The 15,730-nt window shown below is 42.4% G+C and overlaps 2 protein-coding genes across 2 annotated transcripts in view; both read left to right on the top strand.

Moving 5' to 3' along the window:
- elnb (elastin b) overlaps positions 1–14,180 on the top strand; it is a 21,117-nt gene extending 6,937 nt beyond the window's left edge. Inside the window, exons 12-43 of the mRNA XM_020618033.1 lie at positions 188–250; positions 698–742; positions 905–1,003; positions 1,101–1,250; positions 1,339–1,368; positions 1,868–2,032; positions 3,027–3,062; positions 3,235–3,336; positions 3,434–3,472; positions 3,820–3,870; positions 4,163–4,186; positions 5,030–5,053; positions 5,225–5,266; positions 5,545–5,667; positions 5,855–6,034; positions 6,133–6,171; positions 6,267–6,323; positions 6,416–6,616; positions 6,751–6,807; positions 6,903–7,205; positions 7,452–7,595; positions 7,734–8,357; positions 8,457–8,753; positions 8,797–9,207; positions 9,249–9,377; positions 9,886–9,912; positions 10,160–10,339; positions 10,570–10,629; positions 11,195–11,230; positions 11,513–11,536; positions 11,947–12,012; positions 12,693–14,180. Coding sequence (XP_020473689.1) covers positions 188–250; positions 698–742; positions 905–1,003; positions 1,101–1,250; positions 1,339–1,368; positions 1,868–2,032; positions 3,027–3,062; positions 3,235–3,336; positions 3,434–3,472; positions 3,820–3,870; positions 4,163–4,186; positions 5,030–5,053; positions 5,225–5,266; positions 5,545–5,667; positions 5,855–6,034; positions 6,133–6,171; positions 6,267–6,323; positions 6,416–6,616; positions 6,751–6,807; positions 6,903–7,205; positions 7,452–7,595; positions 7,734–8,357; positions 8,457–8,753; positions 8,797–9,207; positions 9,249–9,377; positions 9,886–9,912; positions 10,160–10,339; positions 10,570–10,629; positions 11,195–11,230; positions 11,513–11,536; positions 11,947–12,012; positions 12,693–12,736 — 3,872 coding nt within the window. The 3' untranslated portion in view covers positions 12,737–14,180. The remainder of the gene's footprint in view (positions 1–187; positions 251–697; positions 743–904; positions 1,004–1,100; positions 1,251–1,338; positions 1,369–1,867; positions 2,033–3,026; positions 3,063–3,234; positions 3,337–3,433; positions 3,473–3,819; positions 3,871–4,162; positions 4,187–5,029; positions 5,054–5,224; positions 5,267–5,544; positions 5,668–5,854; positions 6,035–6,132; positions 6,172–6,266; positions 6,324–6,415; positions 6,617–6,750; positions 6,808–6,902; positions 7,206–7,451; positions 7,596–7,733; positions 8,358–8,456; positions 8,754–8,796; positions 9,208–9,248; positions 9,378–9,885; positions 9,913–10,159; positions 10,340–10,569; positions 10,630–11,194; positions 11,231–11,512; positions 11,537–11,946; positions 12,013–12,692) is intronic.
- Positions 14,181–14,593: 413 nt separating this feature from the next.
- Positions 14,594–15,730, top strand: part of LOC109970502 (LIM domain kinase 1-like) — a 9,371-nt gene continuing 8,234 nt past the window's right edge. Inside the window, exon 1 of the mRNA XM_020618071.1 lies at positions 14,594–15,308. Within this exon, the coding sequence (XP_020473727.1) occupies positions 15,265–15,308 (44 nt within the window). The 5' untranslated portion in view covers positions 14,594–15,264. The remainder of the gene's footprint in view (positions 15,309–15,730) is intronic.

Here is a 15,730-nt window from a genome sequence, read left to right as displayed (position 1 = left end):
CGTGGGGGGGGGCGGGGGGGGGGGCCGGAGCCAATCCCGTCCGGCAATCGGGCAAAGGCGGGGTACACCCCGGACAGGTCGCCAATCCCTGTGAATAATCAGATTACTACAAATAATAAATGTTTTCCCAGGCTGAACTCCAGTATTTGATAATATGAGCATCTCTGAAGTGTTTTTCTCACCTTAGATGGGCGTGGACAGCTGCTACCTGGAGTTTTTCGTGGTTATCCTCTCATATCACCAAAATCAGGTACACAAGAACCATCAGTGCAGATGTCAAATTACATGAAATCTGTGATAAATGTCTGCGGTGGGGAGGGATCCCATCTTACACTGGGCAAGAGGCAGGGTACACCCTGGAGAGGTTGCTAGTCTATCACAGGGCTGAACCTAGAGAGAGACAACCACACACACATACACACACACACGTTCACCTCAACTGGCAATTTAGTGTCAACATAAGTTGCATGTCTTTGTACCGTGGGAAGAAGTCAAGAGTACCTGGAGAAGTCCCACGCAGTCACAGAGGCAACATGCACACTCTGCACAGGGAGGCCCCGGGTCGGCCTGGGCTCGCACCTGGAACCTTCTTGCCACTATGCATCTCTATTATTATTATTATTATTATTATTATTATTAATAAATAACATTTCTTATAATTTATTATATATTCAATTATTTCTTCTGTTGATTACAGGGGCAGGGAAATTGATGAATCCAGCAAAAGCTGCAGCTAAATATGGTAAAGATCTATTAGTTGTGGTGTCAACCACAAGTTCATCATGTATTAGTTACATAATTTAATATGTTGCAAAATGACTGACATGATGCATTAGCATAATCTAAAATTTACATACTTTGTATTGGCATTTTTGTAAGCTCACCTATCTGTTTTCTTAACCAGCTGGAGCTGGAGGAGGTGCGCTTGGTCAAGGAGGTGCTTTAGTGGGTGGAAATGGCGGACTTCCTGGAGGAGGGCCAGGAGTTGGACCTGGATTTGGAGGTGGAGAATATTTATATAATTGAAAAAATATATTTAATGGTTTTATTGTATAACTAAGAAAATTAAAAATGAAACCCAAGTGTTCTTCTCCCCATAGACGTGGTAAGTGGAGTACTTGCAAGTCTAGGAGCAGGTACTGGAGCAGTCAGGCCTGGTGTTGCTGGTACAGGCTTTGGACCAGGTGGTGCTGGTACTGGCTTTGGACCAGGTGGCGTTGGACCTGGTGGTGCTGGCTATGGACCTGGAGGTATGATGAAAGATACAAATATATGTAAATACAGAGACATACCTGATATAGTACTTATAAAATTTCTTGATGTGTCTGCATTTTGCAGATCATGCTGCTGCCAAAGCCCGCAAATATGGTAAGAAACAACTTTAAAAGAAATATTTAAATTCAGATCAATTTATGTATCATCAGCCAGCCTTGTGGTCTTTACAGTAACTGTGTAACTCAGTAAATCTGTGAATGTAATTGTGTTCAAAAATGTCTGCCATAAAATCAACCTGCTGTTTCTCAAGAGCACTGTGTGCTCTAAGTGGACTGAGACTGTTTTTTTCCATCCATCCATCCGTTACATGGATGGATCCTGTAGAGGGCAATTTGATGTTGATGATTACGAGACACTTTGTTTCTAGAAGACATTTCCCATATAGTTCAGTTGTCTGGTAAATTGAATTCAAACACATTCAATCAAGAGAGGTGATTTTTAAAAATGATCTCAATATATAATATTTCCAAGGAAGAAAAAAAATTGCAGTCATTTTTCTTAAGTAACAAACATTTTAAGACTTCATATATTTTATTTAATATATTTTAAGTCTTACTTGATGCTAGACCTCTCACCCATTTGCCTTTCTTAGGGCTTTCTGGAAGATATGGTGGTGCAGGGACTGGAGGAGCACTAGGGAATGGAAGACTAGGATATGGACCTGGTGGATACGGGACTGGAGCTGGGCCTGTACCTGGGACTGGTTATGGACCAGGTGGCAGCTATGGTACAGGACCAGGAATTGGATATGGACCAGGTTCAGGGGAAATTTTTAATTTTGTCCAATACATTTTTCCAAGTCATACTAAGCCAATTCCTTACTTGCTGGAATCCCTAAACTATACAATTTCTGTTATTTACAGGCTTTGGTCCTGGATCAAAACCTGCTAAATATAGTATCAGAACATCCCTTTTTTGTTCCTTAAAACATGATGGTGGATGATTGATCTAAATTACAGTAAAAGCAGAGTTATTTTTATATAATTCAGATGTTGATCAAGGTGGAAGGTGTGATGGTGGGGGTACTTGGATTTGGAGTACATGCGTTATTTATCTATGATAATAACTGAGGATTCCAAGATGGTTGGTTGGTAGGAACTGCAGGTCTCTGACACTACACCTGCCCTGTAATTAAATCCAATAATTAGGTTAGATACACATTTAAGAAATTATACATAAAAAGTAATACTGTATATAAAAATACTGGAATGACAGTATGATGCTGTTACTCATTTTATTACAGTGGTTTGAGATTATTTTGGAGCAACTATGAACATGAGTAGATAGGTGGGAGGACAAGAGTAGTTTTAAAGTTAACAACAACCATATGTTGCAATATGGTGAAATACATTAATTGTCACATATATTTGTTTGTGAGTTCACTTCACAGCCTGCTATACTGAAATACTGATCAAATTTCTGGGTCATATCTTGATTGACAATGCAGCCAATGACATATCACTCTACTAAAAAGCTAAATAATAACAGCAATAAGGTGACATGGTAAAACTTGTGATATTAGTTTATCCACCATCTTTGAAGTAGTTGAAGGGAGAAAATGTTTGAGCAAAGCTACGTTCCAGCTTAAATTCCAAAAAAACTGTAGCTTTTTTCCAAACATGGAAAATAACTATCATCAGTCAGTAGCCCTATTGGCCACTATTAATCTAATCTGTGCAAGTCTGCTTTTTAGATCATTGTGTTTATCACCTGGATAGTCAATACTCACCATCTTCTCATCTCAACCTCAGGCTATGGTACAGCTGGATCTAAAGCTGCTAAATTAGGTAAGGTGTAGTTTGACACAACTCTGTGTAACATGTCTATATGATGTAGTTGTTTGAACTGAGGAGCCAGAGCTGTTTATAAGCAGCACTTCTGAATTTACCAGATGATCTCTTTATAAACTACAGTGCAGCCTGGTGGAGGAGCAGGGCCCAGCGCTGTTATAAACTACAGTGCAGCCTGGTGGAGTTGCACCTGCAGCAGGAGCAGGGCCCAGTGTTTCAGTGAATGGCACCAGCACTGGCAGCAGAGCAGACGCAACACCTAAACCCAGTGGTGAGCTTCTGTTTCAATGATTAGAAAAAACATCTTTGGTAACGGTGAATTATTGATTAGATAATCTATATGTGATGTTCTGTGTCTACTGAATCAGGAGGAGTACTTGGAGGCACACCAGTTCCAGCAACAGAAGGTATCTGTACAAAGTTTGCATAAAACACATTTTTAGTCTCATATTACCACAGCAATACAATTATTCACAGGATTTCCATCACTGTTAATAAAAAAATGCCTAACAAGGATGGAAAAGACAGTGGTGGAGGTGATGGTGACTGAGTGGTGAGAGGATTATTCAGTTCACACACTTAGCAAAAGCCCCCGTATTTTACACAATTTTCCTTCAGAATTTCAGATGTTTTTGTTGCACTTCCTGTTCATTTGACTTCAAACTACTGCATATTCCAGCTTCCAATATGATCATTATCTTCTCTGACTATTGATATGACATAATTATACATCTCAGTTTTTCCGTTATTCCAGGTGACGGTGCTACTGGCAGTGTGATAGAAGGGTCTGGAATTTCTGGAGAAGGTGTGTTTAAACTTGCTCAGTTATTATATAGAGTGTCTTTTCTTAATTTGAAATCCTGCAGCTTTTATACACAGATGACAACAATTATAAAGAGGGAGAAAGATATTATAACATAAAACTCCTTGTGGGAGCATAAAACTCCTTTGTCAATGTATCTTTACACACACTGCATTGTGTGGCCTGGTAAAAAAAAAAAAGTGAAAGTCTGCTGTCTTAAATCTCTACTATTTAGTCTTATAGCTGTTGTTTGATCTGTGTTCTCCTCTCACTTTCATGTTTTCTCATTAAACAGGACTCAACGGGACTGAAATTTCAGGTCAGTGTTTGTGTCATAGCCAGAGCTTTGTTTTTTCATCCATTTCTGTCAGGGTGCCTCTGTGGCTGTGTCACTGATAAAACATAGGCTGTGTTTGGTCAAGTATTTTTGGGGATCTAACACAAAGCCACATTGTTTCTAAGGTCTCGGTGTGGACAGTGCCACCATGTGGTCACGTACAAAGTCTGGTGCTTTCACTCTATTTCTGAACTTTGGGATATAGAAGAGAATTTATTTCAACCCTGGGATCCAGAATTCTGTCAAAATCTGTTTGTATATTTACAAATCCAAGCTGAAATGTCATAAAATTTCACACTGTGGCTAATTCTGGTAATATTTAAAAGAATACTGAACGAACAACATGTAATATCTACAAGGGATCAACAAATTGACTTGTTTCCTTTCTATATGGAATATAAATTTGTTCTGATATGCCACAGGTTCTGCTCCTGCCAACTTACCAGGAGCAGCTCCTGCATAAAGCATAGAGCTCTGGCATAAAGTATACTGAACACCTACGGTATTTGTAGGGTTTAATAGAGCTTATGGTTTAATGTAGAGGACTATGGATTTTAAAGCAGCACAAACATAATTTAAACATAAGACCTACCTCATGGGATGCATCACACTGGCACAAATGCTTTTAATTTTGATGCAGATCACAATATTTCTCCAACAACCGCAGGATATGGCACGGTCTGACACTAGCTAAAGCTGGATACAAAGATCTTAAAAACCTATGCCACTCACACACTTCACCATAATGATGCCTGCACTGCCCAGCTGACAGTACAGGAAGGTTGTCTAATATCTCCTTTGATTTTCCCTCTCTTTAAAATTCAGGTGGTACACGACCTCCCCCTAGAGGTGAGATTTCCCACTAGACACATTCAATGAAAAGTATTCTTTGCCTCATGTTTGCTTGTTCTTCTGAGATTTTTAATTGCCTCCCCAGCCTTCATATCCACTCGGCAGAGTTCTTGTGGCTGAAATCAAGAAAATTATTCCCTGACTTCTTTCACTGTATAATTTATGCAGGTGATGGGACACTGCCTGGACCCAAACCTATCAAAACCCCAGGTGAAGATAAAATCCAGTTCACCCTTAAACAATGTACTACTCCAGTTTCAGAATAACTTGCTTACAGTACTTCCCATTTACCAAACAGCGGGGTACCAGTGAGAAAAGACAAGTAACATATGGTTTGATAATCATAAACGAAACAGCCACCTATCAATATCTATTATGCATTCAAAACAGAGGTCACCAGGCTTCTTCTCCATAATGATGGTTTGGAAGTAATTGTTTTTTACTGACTTTGTTCTTAGTTCCAGTTTTAATCCTACACTTAAATACAGGTCTGGTATCTGCAGATGTACCCAGAGGTGACACACCAGGTGAAGGAGATGGACAGAGACCTGTTGCAATAATCCCAGGAGGTACAGCTAGTGGCATAGGGGGGACACCAAAACCATCCAAAGGTGCATGTTTTATCTGAATGTACACGTCATTATGTCTTATATAACTTATCTAACCCATACCATTCAGTATCTACAACTGTGTATCAAACTTCCAATTTAACAAAGAAAAAGAAACATGGGCTTTGCCTCCTGAGAAAAAAAGACCCATTTCTGTATATGTTTTTTTCTTTTCTTTTTTAAATTGTAGTATACAGACCTGATGGGACTCTAGCCGGAGGCATAAGTGGTGGGCCAGGTGGGGTTGATGGAGTGGGAGGTGGTCCAGGAGGTGTTGTACTACGGCCTGGAGGACCAGGTTTGGTACCCGGAGCTGGTGGGCCTAGTGGGACTGGCGGAATAGGAGCAGGAGCCCTTAAACCTGGAAAAAGTGAGCTGCTATGATGGTTTGGTTTGTGAAGTGTTCATGCCTAGGTTTATATTGCAATGATGCATTCATTTATATGTTTCACACATTATCCATCATAGGCTATGGTGTTGGCGGAGCTGGAGTTTTACCAGGTGGAGGTATGCTAATTTACATTATCTCTTATACTAACTTACACTATCTGCCATCTAAATTACAGCAAATACAAGACTGAAGTTTGTGTTCTCTCTCTCAGGTATACATTATCCGACTGGAGCTGGAGTAGGACAAGCTATAGGAAAACCAGGCAAAGGTTCTTTAAATTGTCAGCAATATAGTCATCTACTTTTGGCTTCAGCACTGAAAGAAGCTGCATGATACATTCAGTGTTTTTGTTTCTATCAGCATATGGGACTCTTGGAGCAGGAGGCCTGGGTGGAGTTGGTCCTGGTGGCTTTGGTACTGGTCCAGGAGGTTATGGTGCGGGGCCCGGAGGTTACAGGGCTGGTCCAGGTGGATACGGTGTTGGACCTGGGGGTGCTGGAACCCTAGGAGTTGGAACTGGTCCTGGAGGTTTAGGCGGAGGTGTAGGAGCAGGCCCTGGTGGTGAGTTAACATCTATCAAAATGTAGTAATAATTAAGTTTACTTATGCTGGAAAGGGAATACATCTCATCTACTGTAAACAGCATGTAACTGAAATACTGGTTAACTGTTTATTTTATACGCTCTATTAAACAGGTTCAAGATATGGCACAAGTCCAGGACTGGGTCCCGGCGCTGGCAAACCACCAAAAAGTATGATAAGAATTGACAGATATACAGAGTAGCCTATACATACAGGTACAAGCATTTATGCAGAGAAGTGAAACTGGACTAATATTTGTTTTAAGGTTATGGAGGAGCTGGTGGTATTGGGGCTAGACCTGGTGGACCAAGTGGAGTTGACTTTGGTCCAGCAGGTATTGGTAGCTATGGGCCTGGTGGTGGTAGTTACAGACCTGGTGGCACTGGACCAGGTGGATATGGGCCCAGCACTGCTGGGACAGGACTGGGTGGTGTCGGAACCAGGCCAGGTGGTTTTGGACCTGGTGGTATCAGCACAGGACCAGGCAGCTATGGACCTGGTGGAGCAGGGGCCATTCCTGGAGTTTATACCCCTGAAGGAGTGGGGCTAAGAAAACCACCCAAATCAGGTATAATGATTATGTATTTTTACATTAGCAACACATAATAATGTATTAAGTTGCATGAAATATTCCATTTATTATCTTCTTCTCCCATGCTATGAATCATTCTCACCTGGAGGAGTTAAAATGTATTGCTCATAATACATAACATACCATATCTAGTACATCATTAGAAATATGTCTTTTATACCAGCACTTTGTAGCAGTTGTAGCACATAAACTAGGTTATTAAAACATATGGCTGTTTTCCAGGTACAGGGTTTGGACTGGGTGGAACAGGTACTGGACCCGGTACATATGGACCTGGTGGTTTTGGGCCTGGGGGTGTTGGACCAGGTGGTGCTGGCACAGGACCAGGGGGCTTTGGCCCAGGTGGTGCTGGCATAGCAACAGGAGGCTTTGGACCAGGTGGTGCTGGCACAGGACCAGGGGGCTATAGGCCAGTTGGTGCTGGCATAAAAACAGGGGGTTTCGGACCAGGTGGTGCTGGCACAGGAGTGGGCGGCCTTGGCCCAGGTGGTGCGGGACCTGGAGGCTTTGGACCGGGTGGTGCTGGCACAGGACCAGGCGGCTTCGTTCCAGGTGGTGTTGGCACAGGACCAGGCGGCTTTGGCCCAGGTGGTGCTGGCATAGCAACAGGAGGCTTTGGTCCAGGTGGCGCTGGCACAGGACCAGGTGGCTTCGTTCCAGGTGGTGCTGGCATAAAAACAGGGGGTTTCGGACCAGGTGGTGGTGGCACAGGACCAGGCGGCTATGGGCCAGGTGGTGTGGGCACAGGACCAGGCGGCTTTGGGCCAGGTGGTGCTGGCATAGCAACAGGAAGCTTCGGACCAGGTGGTGCTGGCACAGGACCAGGCGGCTTCGTTCCGGGTGGTGCTGGCACAGGACCAGGGGGTTTTGGGCCAGGTGGTGCTGGCATAAAAACAGGGGGTTTCGGACCAGGTGGTGCTGGCACAGGACCAGGCGGCTTCGGACCAGGTGGTGCTGGCACAGGACCGGGCGGCTTTGTTCCAGGTGGTCCTGGCACAGGACCAGGCGGCTTCATTCCAGGTGGTACTGGAACAGGACCAGGCAGCTTCGTTCCAGGTGGTGCTGGCACAGGACCAGGCGGCTTCATTCCAGGTGGTGCTGGCATAAAAACAGGGGGTTTCGGACCAGGTGGTGCTGGCACAGGACCAGGTCCTGGCACAGGACCAGGCAGCTTTGTTCCAGGTGGTACTGGCACAGGACCAGGAGGACCAGGCTGCTTCATTCCAGGTGGTGCTGGCACAGGACCAGGCGGCTTCATTCCAGGTGGTGCTGGCATAAAAACAGGGGGTTTCGGACCAGGTGGTGCTGGCACAGGACCAGGAGGCTTCAGACCAGGTGGTGCTGGCACAGGACCGGGCGGCTTTGTTCCAGGTGGTCCTGGCACAGGACCAGGCGGCTTCATTCCAGGTGGTGCTGGCATAAAAACAGGGGGTTTCGGACCAGGTGGCGCTGGCACGGGACCAGGCGGCTATGGGCCAGGTGGCGCTGGCACGAGACCAGGCGGCTATGGGCCAGGTGGCGCTGGCACGAGACCAGGCGGCTATGGGCCAGGTGGCGCTGGCACGAGACCAGGCGGCTATGGGCCAGGTGGCGCTGGCACGAGACCAGGCGGCTATGGGCCAGGTGGCGCTGGCACGAGACCAGGCGGCTATGGGCCAGGTGGCGCTGGCACGAGACCAGGCGGCTATGGGCCAGGTGGCGCTGGCACGAGACCAGGCGGCTATGGGCCAGGTGGCGCTGGCACGAGACCAGGCGGCTATGGGCCAGGTGGCGCTGGCACGAGACCAGGCGGCTATGGGCCAGGTGGCGCTGGCACGAGACCAGGCGGCTATGGGCCAGGTGGCGCTGGCACGAGACCAGGCGGCTATGGGCCAGGTGGCGCTGGCACGAGACCAGGCGGCTATGGGCCAGGTGGCGCTGGCACGAGACCAGGCGGCTATGGGCCAGGTGGCGCTGGCACGAGACCAGGCGGCTATGGGCCAGGTGGCGCTGGCACGAGACCAGGCGGCTATGGGCCAGGTGGCGCTGGCACGAGACCAGGCGGCTATGGGCCAGGTGGCGCTGGCACGAGACCAGGCGGCTATGGGCCAGGTGGTGCTGGCACGGGAATAGGTGGCTTCGGACAAGGGGGCCAAAAAAGAAAACCTGGTGAGTGCTGACCATACAAGTAAAACAGTAAAGACCAAACAAGTGCATGGTATTTGGATCACAATCTAAGCTTAAACTCAAGCCACAGTTAAACTTGTCAGTAGGAGGAGGGCCAGTCGAAACAGGACACTAAGCTCCCTGGAGTCACACCAAACACTGTGAAGTGGTCAAAGCAAAGTGGAACAACTGCTGGAGAACACTCTGTTCCTTTGGTTTATTTATTTGTTGCTTTGTTTTACTTTTTACTCTGCACAAAGTAATTAACTTACTGGGAAACATATCTATTAAGTTACTAGAATGTTATTTGCTGCCTGTTAAAAATTAATGCAAGGCAATGAACAGTTATTTACAGAGGAATTAAATTATGGAAAAAAGATTAAAGGCAGGTTTGATTGACAATGCAGCCAATGACATGAACTGATGGAGACATCTCTTTGACTTGATTTTATAAGAGAAGTAATTAGCAGAACACTGTCTGACATTGCCCTTTCTCATGCTTTTCTTCCAGGTTATGGAGGAGCCGGGTATGGCCCAGGTGAGGTTTAGGTTAGGATCAGGATGAGTAAAATTAACCTGAACCAAACCTAAGATAGGTGTCACATAGTTAAATACTGTGAGAACACACACTGTTCATTTAAAACTATCACATATAATACAACAAAACAAGAACAGAGAGACATGAGAGCTAAAAAAAAAAAAAACCTTACCCATTTAAAACCATTACATTCCCCATGAGACATTTTTTGCAGTGTGCTTATATATTTACATCTGTTTCCTGACAGGAGGATTAGGAGGAGGTGGAGGAGCTGGTCCTGGAGGCTATGGTCCAGCTGGAACTGGTGGTTTTGGACCGGGAGGTGCTGGAACTGGGCCAGGGGGGTTTGGACCTGGTGGCCAAACAATTGGGAAGCCTCCTAAACCAGGTTATGGATCGGCATTAGGTGGAAATGGCTATGGACCAGGTAAAATTCTAAACTAATGCTCATAAACTTTTCATTTAACCATTTCAATGGTTATTTAAACCATCAATACAAATTAATATTATTGTTGGATACTGACCAAACCACTGCCAGGGGGACTACTATTCACCTAACAGATCACCAAATTTTTACTGTGCACAAAGTAATTAACTTACTTAAGTTACTTGTCATTTAAGTAATCTAATAACCTGAACCACACCTGTGTTCATCAGGTGGAGGCGTAGGAGGGATTCCTGGTGCAGTAACAGGAGGCATCATTGGAGGTGGCACAGGTGAGTTTCTAGTCAAAAGGAAAGTAATTACAAAACAATACATACAATGGATAATGATAACTAAAATAAAAATAATTCTAATTAAAATAATAACATTTTTACTTGAGTATAACTGTACTAATGCTACATTACAGTATTTAGAAGAGTTACCTCAGATATAGTAGAGCAGACACTGGACAATTTGCCTGGTTGTTTTTGTTAATGTTGTAAAATGTGAAACATTTCTGTCAAAAGTGAAAATCAAAATCAGTATAACCTTTGTGCTGTTATGGTGGTGTGGTTACCTTCTGCGGTTTTTAAATGAGTCAGTAATTTTTTGAATATTTGTACTCATCTGTTTAGGCACTCTAGGCAGGTGGCCTGCCGGGTCAGTTTAAATAAAGCACTGAAAAAAATACAGAAAATAAACTGCAGACTATAATACTATGCATTTTTATATACTGAGATATGAAAACAAATGTGTTCACAACATTCAGAACATAGTAAATACTTTACCTGGTGGTGAGTTAATTCTTAGAGGTGCACTTTGTGAGTGGTGCAGACTGTAATGCGTCCGTTGTTCCAGCAGGGGGTGCTGTTCCTGGTGGTGGAGGCTTTCCAGGTGAGACAGAGCCATTCTCTCTCTTTGTAACACTTAGCACTCTTTTAATAATTCGAGTAATAATGACTGAAGAAGCAATACTGTGAATGAAAAATTCTGAGAAACCTTGTAGATGCCTCAAAAAGGAGCAACACACATGGTTACATGCACACATAGTAGGAAATGCCTTTATCCTGAGTGTCAGGCCTTGTACGGTGAATATTTGTTTTGGCATATTTTAAATGACACCATTGTAAAAACTGTGTTCATTATGACTTTGTCTTTCCTTTTATTGTCCTCTAGGATATACACCAACTGGGCAAAAATGTAAGAACTCACTGTGTCCACTTCACTATACTTGCTCTAATTAGCTGCAGTCTCTTAACACATATACTGTTTATCCTGCATGCTACATACTGTTACACATACTACATATCGTATATACAAACACACAATGAACTAGAGCTAGAATCGCTCCTTGTTGGACAACTGTTTAATATTTAGTTTAGAGGACTTTTAATCTCCAACATAAAAGACAGAAATGCTAACTTTTGCTAATGCTAATTTTTGATGTCTTGTAATTATCTTAAAGAAATTAAGTCAAGGAGGATGATAACTTGTAAAAAAAAAAAGAAGCTTTGTATGCTTTCATAAACTCCAGTGCATGGTACTATTATAGAGTTTTGGAGTCTGTATACACCCATAGAATTTCCTTTTTGCTTTGTTATCCTATACAGCCAGTGCACAAATTGCAGCCAAATACGCAGCCATGCAGGGCTTACTGGGTGGCACGGACTACAGAGGTAAAAAATCAAATACACTGAATTACTTTACAATGAGCCATATCTACATCCTGTAAAACACTCCACTGGAATTATGTGAAAATCAGTCAACTAAAAATGTCTAGCAATTATTCTGACCTCTTTCAGACCTCTGACTTGTGTAACTTGAAATCAGATGAATAATTTTCAAAGACATGCAATTAACAGATTGGTACACTTCCATGGTTTCCAGTCTTCTTACTTCTAGTTTAAATAAAAATTACATGATAGAAACATTTTACAAAACAACCATGACATGGTTGACCCCCAAAGTCACCAGGAGCAGCTTCTGTATAAAACGCAGGGTTTTCTCTGGTACAAAATGGTTCCCACAGAACTGTGTTGTTTATGACATGACACAAAGTCTTGAAACCACAAATACAGGAACTATGTGGACGTGTTGCAAATGAAAATTACTCCTCCAGCTCAGATACTGTCACAGCGATGCTATTCTGACTATAATGGGATTCAACTTTTGATGGCTTAATGGTGTCTTAACCTCTCTGCATTTTTACCCTTCAAACAAATTCTTCAGTTAACTCAGATTTTCAGGCAGCAAGTAAATGTTCAAGTTGCATTAACTGAACATATTTTACAGTGAAATGTTTAACCACACAATTTGTGTCTTAGGGGAAGAATAATTGTCTCTGTTCTGTTTTAAGGTGCTGGCTGTCAAGGTAAATACTGTGGGCGAAGGAGGAAGTGAGAGACCAACAGACAGGAAGTGACCTCAAAAAATCCAAAGTGGTGCTATGGCTTGATCTCTGATTGTAAATGACCGACCTGCCAAAGATGCTAAAGCTTTGACACATTCCACATATTACATTTTCATTCACTTAGACTTTAAACAAGGGTCTCTTTAAAAAGTAGCAGTGGTTCTCAGCCTGTTAGTCATGATTTGACTGTTCAGAAATTTTAAAATATTCACCATTTCACAAAGAGCACAAGTCAAGATTCACTTCTGTACATGTTGCAATAGTCATTTACAGTCCTATGAATCACCTTGTAACTCGCCAGGGATCCTGACAACCAGGCTGAGAGCCACTGAAATACAGGATCAAGATTACTGTTTATTTTGTGAGACCACGCTGTGCTTTAATTTACTTTTTGTGCATTGTTGTTGTGTTGAACATCACTTGTGTTACCATGCAAGTATCACCGTGAATCTGCCGGGTGAAGACTGATAACAAAAATTTCCTCAGGGCAGGTCCTCCAGACTTGTCTGCATGCTGACACAATTTTAAAAATAATTCTCCAAGGCCACACTTTTATCCAGTCAGACTAGAGTTTTTATTAGATGTTTGTTTCACTAATTTGTGGCTTTTGGCTTTTAAAGTGCAAACACTTGAATAATCTATGTACAGACAGTTGCTATTTTGGGGAAATGTAAAAAAAAGAAACAGATTTTTCATGGTGCAGTGTTTAAAGTGGTGTTTATCTGATCCTTGAAAAGCAGTCTGTTCATCTTAACTGTGCTCAGGCATCAACAAATGTGGTGGCTGAAGGTCCTCAGCTGTTAACACTCCATTTACAACACTTAAGGTACTGTTTTACAGCTACATAATACTAATTAGTGTAGAATCATGGTTAATTTGAGTGTTTTTGCATTGTTAAAAGGATTTAAATTACATCTAAGGAGCTTTCACTTCCGTGTTTTTCTTTTTTTATGATGTACCTCCTTCAACACTGTTGGGGAATTGTTCACATTTATTAGTGTTTTTAAATTATGCTGAGAAAAAGCAGAAATGTAGTCTTCATTTCACAAATTAGAGTAGATTAATTTCAGTATAAAATATTTGAGCTACTTTGTGTGTGAGAGTTTTTACAGTTTTAACACTTGTTTACAGTGCTGTGCTTGGTTTTCTACATTTTCCTCGAATGTATGCTCAGCCACTATTGAATCTCATTTTGCATTTGGGCTCACATTTGTTTCTATCATGTAGCTCAATGTGCTTTTAACATCTGGGTTTTTTGTGTGGTCTATGAAGATAATGGTGCATTTTTGTACACTTCTGACAGTGCTCTCTAAAATAAAGAAATGACCAATGACAACAGCAGCTATTTTCTTGAAACACCTACAATCACTGACGACTGTATGTTACACACAGTGTAACTTTACTTAAGTAAAAGTAGCAATACCACAGTGTAAAAATGTGTTTTGAGCCCTGCATTCAAAATCTTACTTAAGTACAAAAGTATTAACATTAAAATATACTTGAAAGACTAAAACTACTCACATTATGCAAAATGGTATATTTAACATTAATATATCATATTACTGGACTGTAATTATTGATGCATTCAAATAAAGGGGGAACTACCACTGGGTACTAGCTTATGGATTTTCCCCTGGAGATAAATAAAGTCTTAGAATTATGCTGTATTTTCTCAAATAATTTGAGCCTGAAAAGTAACTAGTAAGTAAGGATATAAAATAAGTGTAATGGAGTAAAAATTACAATATTTGTCTCTATAATTTAGTGATGTAGAAGTATAAAGTAGCACACACTGATAGATAGATGATAGATGATAGAAAATGTCATTTAAAAAACTACAGTATATGCCACTAAGAAATGGATCATGTGAGGGTATATAAATTTCATAATGAACAGTATTGGAGGCCAGTTTATTTTAATTCTGAGCTGTTTCCCTTTCTGTGGATTCTTCATCTGTGTTTGATGAATAGTGAGTTTCACTGCAGGATCAGGACACTGCAGTAACTAGGGCATTCATAAAGAGATTATGCCTGTGCTGATGGGAACAAAACCCATTTCAAAAAACACAGACTTACAAACTCTCTCACATCACTTCCGAGAAAAACACACACTTATTAACCCCTAAACACCCATGCAGGTTTATGTTTAAGAGTCTGTAAGCTCATCCTCTCTGCAGTCTCCACAGGAGGAGTGTAACTGTAGCTCCCAGAGGTCTTGCAAGAAACAAGAGCAGGAGGGTGGAGCTGAACCTCTTTAATGAGACAGCTCTATTTTTCTGCAACCAGCAGGCTGCCCAGCTGGTGTTAGTGGGTCACAGTTTTTTCTCACACACGCACTCTGTACAGAGAGGGAACTCATATGCACAGGAAGCCTGTAAGCACATGACGACGCCTGCCACCAGTCACAGCTGAGTATATGTATGTTCTGCTTGTGAACTCATGCAGCGAACGGGCTCATTTCTCAACTTGGAGGGTTATTTCTGAGTGACAGTTGTCTATCGGTGAACTGGCAGGACAGGATGTCTCGACGGGACCAGAGGTTTCGGAGAGGAATGAAAGGACGGTAAGAGCCGCTGTTGTTATTTGGTGAGATGAGCAAGTGAGAAAAATGAAAGAAAAAGTATGAAAGTATAAGCAAAAGTCAGTAAAAGAGGATCTAAGAAAACTGTTGCTCAACATCTGCGATACTTCCTCAAAAAGAAGTCTGCTGCAACAAACACATGCACAACCTCTCGTGTACAAGTACTTTCTGAAACAATTAAAACAGGAAACATTATTGCCTTCTCAAGTACTGAACCAGTATACAGTTCAGTCCATAATTATGTTGACATTTAGTTTCCTCCTCATTTGTTTTACCCTGCCAACAACTGCTCTTCCTCAGCAATATAATAAGCATACACAATCAACTCCATACACACAGTACATACACACTGTACAGCAATGAGGTCATTTCCCTGTTACATCCAACACAATACAATCAGATCA

The sequence above is a fragment of the Monopterus albus genome, unplaced genomic scaffold, assembly GCF_001952655.1.
Source record: "Monopterus albus unplaced genomic scaffold, M_albus_1.0 scaffold199.1, whole genome shotgun sequence".
NCBI lineage: Eukaryota > Metazoa > Chordata > Actinopteri > Synbranchiformes > Synbranchidae > Monopterus > Monopterus albus.
Note: the sequence above shows the minus strand (reverse complement) of the source record. Positions and strands in the feature narration are given on the sequence as shown.